The following is a 16,575-nucleotide window of genomic DNA, read 5'->3' as shown; positions in this document are numbered from 1 at the left end:
ATCATCCCAATAAGTGGATTACTTCGGCAGTTTAAACTGACAAGGTTATTAATCTAATGATGTTCAGGATTTAAATAATCATTGCTTGAACAGATTTGAAACGTTCGCACCCCACTCCCTCCTCCGCTTGCAGTACAGTGCTGCTTTAATTCAAAGATTAAGGCTCTGAATTAATATCTACTGACCGAAATTGATCCGCCCGGCGTGAGCTTTAAGAGCCGCAATATTAAACACAGGGCTTGTTCAAACCCCTTCTCAGTGTACCAACGAGGCGTAGCTTTCACAGCATTTGGTCATTCGAGAGGTTATAGCTGTGCCTCCCCTTCAGTGTCACAGTGGTGGGTAAGATCCAGCAGTTGCAAACCCAGGTTCGGGGACGGGGCAATGGATGGGAGAGCTCCTGTTCAAAGCTGCAAGATGAGACGCCCTCGCTTTAAGGAGCTGGATAAATAAAACATGATCCTGCCTTGAGCTCAATGACATCAGGGTTTTCTCCCTCTCTCTCTCTCTGCCTGATTTTTCTTGTGTTTATTTCCTGGGAGATTTTGAAGTCTGGCTTTTGTTTGTCGTTGCACGATTGCTGCCTTTCTGCCAGAGTCTTGTCTGTGGCTGCAGTTCATTTATTTTTTTTGGAGGGTGTGTTTGAGCTATCTGCTTTTCAACCCCAAAAGAAGAGGCATTAGCCCAGTGCTTTGTTGCATCTCTCTCTCTGTGTGTGTGTGTGTGTGTGTGTGGATGCGCCTTGTTTCCTCTCTGTGCTCGTGTGGGGAGAAGGAGGTTGGAGAGATCAAGGGGTGGAAGGCGAGGATTTCAAGCTTGGTCGCTGGGCAGAAGCCGGGAGAGCTGCAGAGCTGAGGCGAGGGGCTACACGGATGCCTGGAGAGAGTAGAGTGCCCAGCCCTTTGATGTGAGCCCACAGCCCGTGTGCCATCAGCGCCATTGGAAGGAAGGGAGGGAGGTGGGCATTCTGAGTGGAGCGATGCCACACTGCAGAGGTTGGTGCTAACAGCCCGGACAGCTCTCTCTCTCACTCTCTCGCTCTGCTTTTCCCCGCCGCTTGGTGTGTCCCCCCCCCCCCCCCCCCCTCTCTCTCTCTCTCTGCTGTGTCTCTCCAGCTGGGATGCTGAAGGAGTGACCGGGGGAGATGGCAGCTGGCCGGCTCCTGCTGTACGCCGGCCTCTCCCTGGCCCTGTGCGCCCTGGCCATGCTGGCGGTGGCCATCTGCTCCGACCACTGGTACCAGACCGACGCCAGGAGGCACCGGGAGCGCTGCAAGAACTACGCCAGCCGCACCAACCACCCGGGCTTCATCTACACCTCCAACAACCTGCCCCTCCGCGCCAGCCGCCGCCAGCTCGACCGCTGGGAGGAGAAGCTGCTGGGGGCCAGGAACCGGCGCCAGCTGTTCGCCCTGAGCGCCGCCGATGAGTGCAGCCGCATGTACAACTCCACCAACACCGGCCTCTGGATGAAGTGTCACCGGCTGGGATTTGACGAGGATATCGCGGAACTGATCGCCAAAGGTAATGGGGACGCGGGGGTGGGGAAAGGGGAGGTGGGGGGTCAGCTGGGACAGGGCTGGATGGAGGGGGGGGTGGCAAGGAGGGGGGATAGCTGAGTGTGTTTGAGGAACAAGTGTAGACCGTTCGGCCCTTTGAGCCCGTACTAGCATTCAGTAACATCATCTGTTGCTCAACCTGAAGGGGGTAGGGGAGTTAGCTGGGCAAGGGGTGGTGGGAGGGAACTGAGTGTGTTTGAGGAACAAGTATAGATCATTCGGCCCTTTGAGCCCGTACTAGCATTCAGTAACATCATCTGTTGTCCAAGCACGTCTTAGTTCTACAGCCCTCAGCCTGTCCAACTCTGTTTCGGAATGACCAATTCTTTTATTTTTTTGAGGGGTGGGGGAGCTAAAACAGATTCAGATTGCCACCACACTCTCCGTGTTTGATTTGGTGACAGCTCCCTCCCTCCAGAACAGACTGGCTTTAGTTGTATGCTTCTGTCTGCCTCCCCACCCCCCCCCCCCCCGTTGCTCTAAGCTGCCCAGGAAATCCTTTGTCTCACGGTAACCTGGCAGGTTTCTGAATTAACCTCCATGCTTCATGAGATCGCCCCTAGTCTGTGTGCAACCTGCTCCCAGAATTTAACCCTCTCCCAGAATTTAACCCTCTCCGTTCCCAGCGTTCTGAATATAAACGGGACGAGATCTTGCAGACAGCTGAAGTTCCACACCTCCCTTGCTTTGGACAAGGAGAGCTGGATAAGCGGAACTTGGATGATTTTGCGGGGGCTGGAGGGGGTTAACAGGGTGAAAAAAGGGACATTTTGAGGACAGTTGGAGACGCTCCTTTGTGAATTTGAGCTCATAAAGCTTTGGCATAGAGCACGGAAACAGACCCTTCCGTCCAACGAGCCTTTGCAAGAGTCCGAGTTCCTGCAGCCAAGTTCCTGTTCGGTTTCGAGCTGTCCTGAGAGAAAGCCGACGCTGTAAGAACCGCTCCACTTCCTCCTTCGCTCCTGACCAACCCAACGTTCCCCTTCCTTATCTCATAGCCACTTGCTCCCACTGGGATACAGATCAACAGGTTCTGCCCAGCCTTATTTGGGGTGCATTGGTAGGTAATTGGGAGGGAGAAAGTGAGGACTGCAGATGCTGGAGACCAGAGTTGAAAAATGTGGTGCTGGAAAAACACAGCAGGCCAGGCAGCATCCGAGGAGCAGGAGAATCGACGTTTCGGGCATAAGCCCTTCTTCAGGAATGATTGGGTGGGAGTGATCCACGGCAGCCTGTGAGTTCTACCACCCGATGCCCATGTTTCGGACAGTAGTTGATCAGGAGCGGACCTCATTCTCCCTCCCCTCCCTCTCTCTTTCTCTGCTGGCCTGGTTGAGACCCCCTATCCCAGCGTCTGCAAATGGAGATTAATGGCCGACGAACCAGTAATGGTTTGCAAATTCCCCGAAATAATAAATCAGACATGTTCAGTGAATGTTACAGGTTATAAGAGGGACTCTACAAATCATACATTACTTTTTAACCCATTTTATTCTCCACTTGATCAGAACCAACTGTGAAAGGAAATTCAGTTTTGCACCAGAAAGATTAAAGTCATTGCATTTAAGTCCAAAAAGGAATGGGATTGGGAGATGGGGAGCAGTTGACCGGTACTTCTTATAATTGGTCAAGCAAGCCTCACACTGAGGGGCACCCTCATGGATTGGAAGAGCAGGAGGGAAGGTGAGTGGGCATAAGGTGTGCCAACTATAGGTTTCTACTGTTAGGAGGAAGAACAGGGTGAAAATATGGAAGGCTTCATGGTTGGGGGCCACATCAGAAAGAAATGAGTGGGGGGGAGGGGGGGGGGGGTGTGAGCTGATGGTGTAACGAGATTCAAAATATGTTATAATTCACAGTTTTGAAATAGTGAGATGGATTCCGGGGTGAGTATGATCTTCAGTCTGTTCCATCATGAGCTGGTTATTGGTGGGTGTCTGTGTTTGTACCAATTTGTAACTGAGACTGGTTTACACTTACGTGGGTGGAAGTCACAGCTCAGGGTTTTTTTAAAAAGAGGTTCCAGCCTGATACAATTAACTCAGGACTTAGACTCTGCAGTGAGACATTCCCTAGTAACAGTGCGATAGCATGAGAAGCAGAAAGTAGTTAGTAGCAGGACCGCTGGACCAACAAATTAAAAGCAACAGTGCTTGTTAGGGACATTGGATTGTCCATGCTAGTTAATGATGGTGGGTTAGCTTTACCAGACAGTGACAGTCAGTGATGTGGATTGGTAGTGTGAGTCAGCCAATCCACTGTCACTGACGGGCACTGAAAATCCACTGCCACAGCCTCACGCCAATGATACAGTGTGACTGCCTGACCCTGATGGACACCGATAATCCACTGTCACTGCCTGACCCTGACTATCCACTGTCTCCAATGGATACCGATAATCGGCTGTCACTGCCTGACCCTGATGGTCCACTACCATCGATGTACACTGTCACCGCCTGACACTGATGGTCCACTATCATCGATGCATACTGTCACACACTGATGGTCCACTATCATCGATGTACACTGTCACCACCTGACCCTGATGGTCCACTACCATCGATGTACACTGTCACACACTGATGGTCCACTATCATCAATGTACACTGTCACCGCCTGACCCTGATGGTCCACTACCATCGATGTACACTGTCACCACCTGACACTGATGGTCCACTATCATCGATGTACACTGTCACCGCCTGACCCTGATGGTCCACTATCATCGATGCATACTGTCACCGCCTGACCCTAATGGTCCACTATCATCGATGCATACTGTCACCGCCTGACCCTAATGGTCCACTATCATCGATGCATACTGTCACCGCCTGACCCTAATGGTCCACTATCATCGATGTACACTGTCACCGCCTGACACTGATGGTCCACTATCATCGATGTACACTGTCACCGCCTGACACTGATGGTCCACTACCATCGATGTACACTGTCACCGCCTGACCCTGATGCTCCACTATCATCGATGTACACTGTCACCATCTGACCTTGATGGTCCACTACCATCGATGTACACTGTCACCGCCTGACCCTGATGCTCCACTATCATCGATGTACACTGTCACCATCTGACCATGATGGTCCACTACCATCGATGTACACTGTCACACACTGATGGTCCACTACCATCGATGTACACTGACACCATCTGACCCTGATGGTCCACTACCATCGATGTACACTGACACCGCCTGACCCTGATGGTCCACTACCATCGATGTACACTGTCACCGCCTGACCATGATGGTCCACTATCATCGATGTACACTGTCACACACTGATGGTCCACTATCATCAATGTACACTGTCACCATCTGACCTTGATGGTCCACTACCATCGATGTACACTGTCACCGCCCGACCCTGATGCTCCACTACCATCGATGTACACTGTCACCGCCTGACCATGATGGTCCACTACCATCGATGTACACTGTCACACACTGATGGTCCACTATCATCGATGTACACTGTCACCGCCTGACCCTGATGGTCCACTACCATCGATGTACACTGTCACCATCTGACCTTGATGGTCCACTACCATCGATGTACACTGTCACCGCCTGACCCTGATGGTCCACTATCATCGATGTACACTGTCACCGCCTGACCCTGATGGTCCACTATCATCGATGTACACTGTCACCGCCTGACCCTGATGGTCCACTATCATTGATGTACACTGTCACCGCCTGACCCTGATGGTCCACTACCATCGATGTACACTGTCACTGCCTGACCATGATGGTCCACTATCATCGATGTACACTGTCACACACTGATGGTCCACTATCATCAATGTACACTGTCACCGCCTGACCCTGATGGTCCACTACCATCGATGTACACTGTCACCGCCTGACTCTGATGGTCCACTATCATCGATGTACACTGTCACCATCTGACCTTGATGGTCCACTACCATCGATGTACACTGTCACCGCCTGACCCTGATGCTCCACTACCATCGATGTACACTGTCACCGCCTGACCATGATGGTCCACTACCATCGATGTACACTGTCACACACTGATGGTCCACTATCATTGATGTACACTGTCACCGCCTGACCCTGATGATCCACTACCATCGATGTACACTGTCACCATCTGACCTTGATGGTCCACTACCATCGATGTACACTGTCACCGCCTGACCCTGATGGTCCACTATCATCGATGTACACTGTCACCGCCTGACCCTGATGGTCCACTATCATCAATGTACACTGTCACCGCCTGACCCTGATGGTCCACTATCATCGATGTACACTGTCACCACCTGACCATGATGGTCCACTATCATTGATGTACACTGTCACCACCTGACCCTGATGGTCCACTATCATCAATGTACACTGTCACCGCCTGACCATGATGGTCCACTATCATTGATGTACACTTTCACCGCCTGACCATGATGGTCCACTACCATCGATGTACACTGTCACCGCCTGACCCTGATGGTCCACTATCATCGATGTACACTGTCACCGCCTGACCCTGATGCTCCACTACCATCGATGTACACTGTCACCGCCTGACCCTGATGGTCCACTATCATCGATGTACAGTGACACCGCCTGACTCTGATGGTCCACTATCATTGATGTACACTGTCACCACCTGACCCTGATGGTCCACTATCATCAATGTACACTGTCACCGCCTGACCATGATGGTCCACTATCATTGATGTACACTGACACCGCCTGACACTGATGGTCCACTATCATCGATGTACACTGACACCGCCTGACTCTGATGGTCCACTATCATCGATGTACACTGACACCGCCTGACTCTGATGGCCCACTATCATGGATGTACACTGTCACCGCCTGACCCTGATGGTCCACTGTCTCTGACTGACCCCAATGATCCACTGTCGCTGCCGGACCCTGGTGATCCACTGTCACCGATAGATACTGCTAATTCACGGTCATCAACTGATACTGCTAACCCATGGATTATCCATGTCAGACAGTGACAATGGATTATCAGTGCCTCGCACTGACAGTGACTTGGCAGTGTCAGTTATTCTGGCAGCACTAACTAGTATTTAGTTAAGAAGTGATGATGCTGGACTTGTGCAATAAACTACTGACTGTTTAAACGTGTCCCCGATTAGTGACATGAGATTTGTTGTTAAAGGTAGTGATATTTTGTTAGCAGTGTTTATTTAACTTCAACAGACAAAATGTTTGAGGCAATGTCATTTTGTGCTATTAGATTAGTAAGACTAGTTGACAATGACAGCTAACGTTTGACTGGTATCACTATCAGTAACATAAGATGAATGTTACTGATTTAGTTATGTCAGACCATTTGTACTAGTTTGTGGCATTTGATTGATAGCCCTTATTAGTGACATTGGACTGTCAACAACAATGTTTGGTATCAATAGATTGTTAGAACCAGCTAGTTATATTAGACTAGCAGCATCAGCCATAGTTAATGCTTTTAGACTGGTAGTATTGGTTGGTCATGTTAGACTGTTAGACTGTTGATTGTAATGATGTTGGACCACCAGCACCAGATGGTGGTGTTTGGTAGTTAGCACTGGCATAAGTACAGCTTGAGGCAGTACCAATGTGAGAGTGTATGTTTACACACTGGTTAGTGTCAACTTCAGATTACTAGTTAAGGGCATTAGAGTGAACATGTTCGTTTGCTGCATTAGCATCCAGAAATATTGCTAACAAGACGATGCCTGTGGGCACTACAAGACTGGAACAACTAGTTAGTGACATAAGCCTGCTAGCAAATACTATTGGTGCTAAAATGGTAGCACTAGTCAGTCATGTATTGGTTAGTGATGTTAAACTGTTCGCATTGATTAGTAAGCTTCAACAGCTGGTAGAGGTGATGATTTTAGACTGTCAAGACTGGAAAATTTATACTTTCAGTGATCAAAGGCTGCCAAGTTATCCACATTGTATTGGGAAATTATCTTCTTAACTCAGGGGAATATATCCCATTTACTCCAGTGTTCATTAAGGCTGTATTTGGCATGTTCAGAGAGGATGCTTTTGATTTTCCATGGGCGCCTGGTGAAAAGATGTTTTAGGTTCATGTTTGCAAAATTGGTTAGTGTCTGCACTCACAGGGAGTTGGAACTGTCAGCATTTCAAGTGGTTGTATGGTCATAGAAGATACTTGGCCTGATGCAGACCATAGGCAACACAGCACTCAGAATACTTCCTGCCATTTCGGAAGATCTGCAGTACCGCAGTTCCAGGAGGAGGGACAGTGAAACCTCTGGGGGTTTGCTGACTCTGGATAAGCTGAGCTGAGATGGAACCATCACTGAGAAGACACCCCATGAGTTGGATGACCTGGAAAGAGGCCTGGATTTGGTAACTGCTTGGCCCAGCAGCAGAGGACGAGACAACAAGAGGATACCGTCAAACAAGCCTGAATGCAAGCTGTTTCCTCTTTGTCAGTCCAGTCAAAATTGTAGACTTGGCTTCTCAGCAAAATCACTCTCTTATTCAGGATTGGAAAAACAAACTTTGTCTACATTCTTTGATGGGAAGTGGGTGTCACTGACATGAATTGCCCATCCTGAATTTCCCTTGAGTCAAGTGATTTCCTCAGCCTTTCAGAGGGCAGTTAAGAGTCAACCACATTGATCTCTGTCTGCAGTCATGTGGGGCCATACCAGTAAAAGGTCCTTATCTAAAGCTCATGAATGAATCAAATGGGTTTTAAAGTTGGTTTCATGCCCATTATGAACACTCAGTTGTATCAAAATATCAACAAAGTCAAAACAAAGGAATGAAACTGGATGGACCATCTGGCATTGACACAGGCACCGGAAAAGACAATGGCAGAAACAGCCCAGTTGAACCTGCAAATTCCTCCTCACTAATGTCTGGGGGCTAGTCCCAAAATTGGGAGAGCTATCTCACAGACTAGTTCAACAGCAGCCTGTCATAGTCATATTTACAGAATCATACCTTACAGAAAATGTCCCAGACACCACCATCACCATCCTGGATACGTCCTGTCGCACCTGTGGGATAGACCCAGCAGAATTGGCAGCATAATGGGATACAGTTAGGATGGAGTTGCCCTGGGAGCACTCGACATTTTCTTGGAACCCATGAAACAGATCAAATATGCAAGTAAACCTTGTCCTGATTGCCACATGTAGCCATCCCTCGGCTAGTGAATCAGTACTCCTTCATATTGAACAATGCTTCAAGGAAGCACTGAGGGTGGCAAAGGCACAGAATGTCCTTTGGCTGGGGGATTTCAATAGCTAACACCAAGACTGGCTCAGCAGCAGTACTACCGATCGAGCTGGTTGGGTCCACTCCTAGACTGGATCTACAGCAAGTGGTGAGGGAACCAACAAGAAGGAAGAACATACGTAACCTCATCCTTAGCAATCTGCCGACTGTAAATGCGTCTCTCCATGACAGTATCAGTAAGAGTGACCACCACACAGTCCTTGCGGAGATGAAGTCCTACCTTCACATTGAGAATAGCCTCCACCATGTTGTACAATCACCATGCTAAATGGGACAGATCCAGCAATTCAATACTGGACATCCATAACATGCTGTGGGCCATCAACAGCAGCAGAACTGTACTCCAGCACAATCTGTAACCTCATGGCCCAGTATATTCCCCAGTCAACCAGTCTACTGGTTCAATGGAGCGTGCAGGAGGGCATGCCGGGAGCAGCACCACACACACACCTGAAGATGAGATGGCAACCTGGTGAAGCTACCAAACAGGGCTTCACCATCTCAACCTTCTCTTGATGTTCCCCGCATTGCAGTCTTTAGCCCCATTCACTCCCCAGTCACTGAATGCTGCAAAAGCTGTGGACCCTGACAACATTCTGACAAAAGTACTGAAGACTTGTCCTCCAGAACTAACAACTGCCCTAGCTAAGCTGTTCCAGTGAAGCTGTAGCTCTGGCATCTACCTGACAATGTGGACAATTGCCCAGATATGTCCTTTACACAAAGCAGGACGAATCCAACTCAACCATCCCATCAGTCTCCTCTTGATCATCAGTAAAGTGATGGAAGGTGTCACCAACTGTCAAGCAGAACCTTTTCAGCAACAACCTGCGCAGTGACATCCAGTTTGGGCTGTGCCAGGGCCACTCAGCTTCTGACGTCATTACAGTCTTTGGTCAAACATGGACAAAGGAGCTGAATTCCAGAGGTGAGGTGAGAGTGACAGCTCTCAACATCAAGGGGCCCTGGCAAACCTGGAATCAATGGGTATCAAATGTCAAACTTTCCAATGATTGGAGTCACACTTGGTTTGGAGGAAGATGGTTGTGGTTGTTGGAGGTCTGTCATCTCATCTTCAGGTCATCTCATCTTCAGGTCATCTCATCTTCAGGTCATCTCAGCTTCAGGACATCTCAGCTTCAGGTCATCTCAGCTTCAGGACATCTCAGCTTCAGGACATCTCAGCTTCAGGTCATCTCAGCTTCAGGACATCTTGACAGGAGTTCCTCAGGGTCGTGTCCTCGGCCTAATCATCTTCAGCTGCTTCATCAATAACCTTCCCTTCATTGTAAGGTCAGAAGTGGGGATGTTCGCCAATGATTGTGCAATGTTCAGCACTATTTGTGACTCCTCAGATACTGAAGCACTCCATGTCTGAATACAGAAGAAATTCCAGAGTACACTCTCACCTTTTTGGCAGGAAATTGAAGAAGTCCTGTCTGACAGTTTTCCCTTTGTCTCTTTCGCCTGTTCTTCCTTGCCCTTGAATTTTTCCCTAAATTCCCTTTTTTCGTTCCACTTGCCTCTCTCCCCTCTAATGTCAACAGCATAAAACCCATCACATTTCTCCCATTCTGGAGAAAAGTCATACTGGACTTGCAGTGTTGACTCTCTTTCTCTGTCTGCAGACTTGCTGACTTTCTCCAGCATTTTCCAGTTTTATTTCTGGCCTGATTCCTTATTCAGTATCCAAATTCTTCTTCCTTTCAGTGTAACCTGGGAAAGAGTGTGGTGCTACAGTACTGCACTTCGTGCTGGCTGAGATGACAACAATTGCCGAGTTGAATCTGTATGTCACAGTTACCAGCTAGGAAAAGCCACTGAGAAAATCAGCTCATGTTTTAGGGTGTTTTAGCATCAGAACTCTGAATTTCATGTTTATTCACCAGTGCTAATGGTGACCCTTTCTGTCTGGTCTGATTATTAGTGGGAAATAGGATAATAATTCTTTGGATGGTATGGGAACTGGCCATTAGGAACACAATCAGTTTGCATAGAGAAGTTATACTAACACATTTCAAACAATGGCAATGTTTGATTCTCTCTCATTTAATTGGTTAACTGCTAGCTATAGGTAATATTCTGAGCCTAAAAGTTCATTGTGAGTTCCCCATTTCAGTAAGTGCTATTGTTGTTTCAGCTTTAAAAGGGGTCTGAAACGATGGAAGGATTTATGAGCCAGTCCATCTATCTGACTGGCCCAGACACTGAATGCTTGTCCCATAGCAATAATCAGCTTTATATTAGTTGTCGAAGCTTGGGGAATGGGGATTATTCTAATACATGGGAATATTTTATAGCTGTAGCCAAAGCTGTAGTCCCCTCTTGCTGGCAGCGTGTCCCTCAATGCTTGAGTGTCTTCTCACTCAAAGTGGTCATTCTACCACTTAACCAGAGGCTGGCTGAATGAAGCTAGTTGGCCAAGCTTACTGAAGATCAGTATTTGACTTAACTAACCAAAAAAACCCATTTGGCATCAAAAGGAATCTCTTGATTGTAAAGTGTGTTGCAGTCACCTGAGAATGCATTGAGATCTCCTTTAGGTGCTGTTCTTCCAGTTGCTAAGTGATTTTAGGAATTTCCTTTTAAAAAATGTTTTGATAGGCTAGTTAAACCATTACAATGAGAACACTAATGGTTAGGACACACTGAGTACAATATTTCTCACTCTGAGCTAATTCTCCCACTCTTGCGCTCTTTCTCACTCTCATTGTGCTTATTTAGCCACTGCTGCAGAGTTTATTCATGATATTGTGACCAAGCTCCTTGTTTAATGCCAAATAATAGAGCATCTGAAAAAGTGAAGGGTAAAAAGAGGTTTGAACCCAGGGGGTGAGATCCAGCCCATTTAACACAGACAGCCTTTTATAAAAAGAGAGATTTCAAGGCAGAGGCATTGAGTAGTCTACCAGAGTCACTAGAGTAAACAACTTATGAGACCTTGGGATTTTTTAAAAGTTGGAACAATAGAAGCAGCCTGAATGGGTGTGGTCAAGCTCTCACAGAACCAGGACTTTCAGTTTAGTTTTTAGTTTTCTGATAGCAGTAATTGTTGCAGGGATCTCAGCAGGGTTGGAATCTCTTCAAGCTGCTGCACTCTCTCAGAATTTTCTCCTCAATGTTTTTTTTTCCCCTCCTGGACTGCTAGAGTTGCGTGTGAGACAATCTGTTTTTTGAATTTGCCTTTTACCAAGGGTGTGTTTATGGGATGTTGCTATATTGGAACAGCTGTAGATTCAATAACAATTATTGAATCTACTCTTCTGTTAAGTTTTCCAGATGAGTTAAGTTATTACGATCCTTTCGTTTGTTGTATTTTAACTATAGCGTACGAATAAAGTATGTTTTGTATAATGACGAGTTGTTTGACCAATCGCATTGCATCTTGGATGCAACACCTTACATTTATCATTGAAATAAGAAAACGTTAGGGTCTAGACTATCTTCTGGATATTTTTGAGGAGATTTGGCCTTGTACATTATACCAACCATGAATACAACAATTACAGCAGTACATGATCACAGTGCTGTAGAAATGACTGCTCCCAGTGCATCATTGGTCACTGATATTACTGTAATTTAGTGAATCAATGGTGGTTACCTTCCACTATTCCATTTTTCTCCATGCAATCCTGTTCCCTCTCACAAAAACGTAAAAATACAATTAATTGGAGCTAGAATAGGCTAATTAGCTCCTCCACCCCACACACCATCAAAGAAGGTCAGGTCTGATCTCATCTCAGCCTCAGTTTCACCTTTCTCAGTGCTGTCCATAACCCTTGTGTATCTTACCAGTCAATAATCTGTCCAGAGTAAACAAAAACAGACATTGCTGGAGAATTTCAGCAGGTTCCGCAGCATCTGACCCGCATTTATCTGTTTCTGTCTTAAAATACAAATCCCAAAACGTTATGTAATACACTGCTCATTATAAAATACAGAGGGCATTGTTACACATTGACTGAGAATGAGTGAGAATGAAAAAAAGCGCTGACGTAGCCGCTTGTTTTAAGTCAGTGCTGCAATCTTATTTCAGCACCACAGACAGCTCCAAAACGGACCTGTCTCCTTCACAATCCAGTGGGCGGGTACCTACTGATGTTCAAAGAAGCATCTGATCACAAGCTACAACCCATTGTAACTCACTCCACCACCCGGCTTCTTTACTGAATCTGCACATTATTGATTCCGCCACACCAAGACCATCACAACAACTGTGCACCTCCTCACTCCACAAAAACAAATTACAAAAAACTCTTGACAAAGAACCAGGAAAAAGAGTACAGAGTAATATTGGAATACTCTTGAGGCAGATGCAATGCAGATTAGGAACAGAACAAAAGTCATTCTTGACTGTACCGTCAAAGACTCTCAGTCAAGTACAACTATTGGTTATATCCAATGTAAAATTCCATCTCCACTCTCCCATCAAATGCTGTCAGCTCAGTCCATTGCTACCTGCTACATTCTGAGCAAGAGTATAGTTCTGCTCCTGAGTAACATACTTTTTTGTATATTGTGTCAGGAGTAAATGAGGGAGGAGTTTAATCTAATTAGCAACTTAACACCTCTCCTACACCTCCCCTACACAACATGCAAACCCCCATCCCTCAGCCACATTGAGTTAAAGGCACAATGCTAAGGCTCAGGTGCTGAGAGGGACAAAATTGGCTTCCTGCTGATGTTGTGGTGATGCGTCAGTTAAGTTGCTGCTTTGGAATTATTACAAGTTATTCATCAGTGTTGCTATTCATTAATTTTATGCTGTGTGTATCGGTTTGTTTAAAATGCCCCCTGATTCTATTGTTGTGACTGTGTTGGTGTGGTGGAATCAATATTGTGTAGATTCAATATAGAAGCCGGGTGGTGGAGTGAGTTACAATGGGTTGTAGCTTGTCATCGGATGCTTCTTTGAAAATCAGTGAGTGTCCACCCACTCGATTGTGAAGGAGACACGTCCGTTTTGGAGCTCTCTATTGTGCTGAAATGAGATTGCAGCACTGACTGAAAGGATGTGCTGCTCATAAAGAGCAACGTGGTAGTGGAGCTGTCCCTGGTGCTGAAATGTTGTCATGTTCTATTGAGCATTTTCCCTTACATCATTCATTACTGAGGTGAAGCTGACCCAAGCATGAATTCCATTTAATATGGCGTAGACGCCTGACTACTAATAGCTAGAATATTAAGTAAGTCACAGTCAACAGTATTTATTAATATCCATATGTAACCTGGTAAAGCTTAAAATCTGAAGTTACATTGTCCCTGACACCAAAAAATCTTAGTGGCGGAATTCCAGCAAGTAATTAATTGTGATTAATTAATTTTGACTCTTCTCTGCCCTTACACAAATGCTGCATGCACTTTAGGCAGAATTGCAAGTTCAAAGATCAGTAAATAACACAACCACAGTGTCTTAATTTGCACTGTTTGAATTGTCGAGAACATTCTTTCCTCAGAATCAGCTCCTCTGCTGTGCAATAGAAACATATTGGGTAATTTTAGCTTTCAGCAATGGTGTGAAGTTGCTGATGTTAAAGTAATCACCCATTATATACTAAATAATGATGTCATTTGAAGAGAAAATTAGGTGGCATCTATAATCAATTTGATAGCACAAATTTGACACCATTACTCAAAATTAAAATTACTGCATTAAACTAAAGTGGCTTTTTGTTGTTTATATTTATGCTTAAGAGCATAGATATTGAGTGACACTCATTTCCTGATGGGCAATGTGAGGGGATTAAATTTATGTCGCAACTTGTGTGAAACTAAAGCAGTAGGAAATATTTCTTCTTTAAGATTCCTCTAACAGGTGATTGGAATCCAAATTGGTATTGCATAACCGGCTGTTACACCACAGATTCTGTATTAGTACAATGTCACCAATAAACAGTACAGACACAGAATCTGCAAATGTCAGGCAGTACATGCATTGTATCGAAGCCAGAGGATGGGGGAATGGTTTGTGGTATATTCCTGAGACAACATATCCATTTATTATACAGTAGAGAGCTCAAGGACTTGAAATTAATATTGTTTATTTAGTTAGCTGTGGAGCTGTGATAGTATAGTGATAATCTCACTGGGCTAGTTATCCTGAACCTCAGGCTAATGTTCTGGATTCAGTTTCACCATGTTGTAATTCTACCAGCCTCCACCTCTTTCTTTGGCAGGTCATTCCATACACGCACTATCCTCTGCATGGAAGCATTGCCCCTTAGGTCCCTTTTAAATCTTTCCCCTCTCACCTTAAACCTATAGCCTCTAGTTTTGGACTCCCCTACCCTGGGGAAAAGACCCTTGGGTATTCACCCAATCATTGTCCTTCATGATTTTATGATTATTTATAAGGTCACCCTCAGCCTCCGATGTTCAGGGGAAAATAACCCCAGGCTATTCAGCCTCTATTGATATCTCAAGCCTTCCAACCCTGGCAACATCCTTCTAAATCCTTTCAAGTTTCACAACATCCTTCTGATAGCAGGGAGGCAAGAATTGAGTGCAGTATTCTAAAAGTGGCCTAACCAAAGTCCTGTGCAACCACAACATGACCTCCCAACTCTGATACTCAATGCACTGACCAATAAAGGCAAGCAAAAGCTGTCCTCTGAAATAGCCTAAAGTGCAAATCAGTTCAAGGGCAATTAGAGATGGACAACAATTCCTGGCAAAACCAACAGCCACTTCTCATACAAGAAAAAAAATGAGGTAATATGTAAGACATTAAAGTGCTTGAAATAAAACAGAATGCAGAGAATCTCAGTTAGCATCTGCAATAGAAATATAGGTTAATCAGAGTCCTCCAGAGAGAGGTTATATGTTAGATAAGAAACCCAGCTCCCTCATTGAGAAGCTAACTTATCTGCTCATCATTTTTGGCATCTTTTTCTTTTTCTTGTGGGATTTTACTTGTTAGGTTTCCAGTGTTACATAACCACTCATTACTTCAGTCTGAAACTAGAGAAAATACATTCTACAGAACGCAGCTCAGCTACTCACTTTGTAAACCAAATTAGCACTCTTGAGAAAGTGCCCAAGCTTATACTCCCAACTACTTCTGAGCAGTGAAGAATATCTTACATTTTGATGTCACTTTGGCTGACCTCAGGCAGTGACAGAGAGTTTTGTGCAAATTTAACCGTGTGGTCTTTGTTTGTGGTTCATGGCTACAGAGTAGTTAATTTTCACACTGTTAGATGGACTCAAGCTCTGCAGTTGAGATTTGAACCCCTGACTTTGTGATGCAGAGGCAAGAGATCTCAAACAATGATGAAACAGAATGCAGGAAAGAGATAGAGTGCTTGGTGGCGTGGTGTAAAAATAACAACCTCTCCCTTAACATCAACAAAATGAAAGTACAGGCAGATCACACCTTAGAAAGTACATTAGGGTAATAGAACAGAGCGAGGAATACAAAGTTATGGCTGAAGAGAAGGTGCACAAAGAGCAAGATCAACATTAAATTTAAAATTTGCGAGGTCCATTCGGAAGTCTAGTAACAGCAGGGAAGAAGCTGTTCTTGAATCGGTTAGTGTGTGTGTTTACGCTTTCCTATCTTCTGCTTGTTGGAAGAGGGTGGATCAGCAAGGGAATTGATAGTTATGGGGCGAATTAAGAAAGTGGAGTTGAGAGTTATCAGATCAGTCTTGATCGCACTAAATAATGGAGCAGACTCAATGGGCTGAATGGACGACCTCTGTTCTATCTTATTGGTCTTATTGTGATCCTCGG

The 16,575-nt window shown here is 45.6% G+C and overlaps 1 protein-coding gene across 1 annotated transcript in view; it reads left to right on the top strand.

Moving 5' to 3' along the window:
• Positions 1 to 339: 339 nt before the first annotated feature.
• The window catches only part of tmem178bb (transmembrane protein 178Bb), a 399,864-nt gene continuing 383,628 nt past the window's right edge, over positions 340 to 16,575 (top strand). The window contains exon 1 of the mRNA XM_087997524.1: positions 340 to 1,523. Within this exon, the coding sequence (XP_087853650.1) occupies positions 1,145 to 1,523 (379 nt within the window). The 5' untranslated portion in view covers positions 340 to 1,144. The remainder of the gene's footprint in view (positions 1,524 to 16,575) is intronic.

This window comes from Chiloscyllium plagiosum, unplaced genomic scaffold (genome assembly GCF_037043375.1).
Source record: "Chiloscyllium plagiosum isolate Xiang-an unplaced genomic scaffold, Cpla_swu_hap1 HiC_scaffold_19, whole genome shotgun sequence".
Taxonomy (NCBI): Eukaryota; Metazoa; Chordata; class Chondrichthyes; order Orectolobiformes; family Hemiscylliidae; genus Chiloscyllium; species Chiloscyllium plagiosum.
This window is presented reverse-complemented; position numbering and strand designations above follow the sequence as displayed.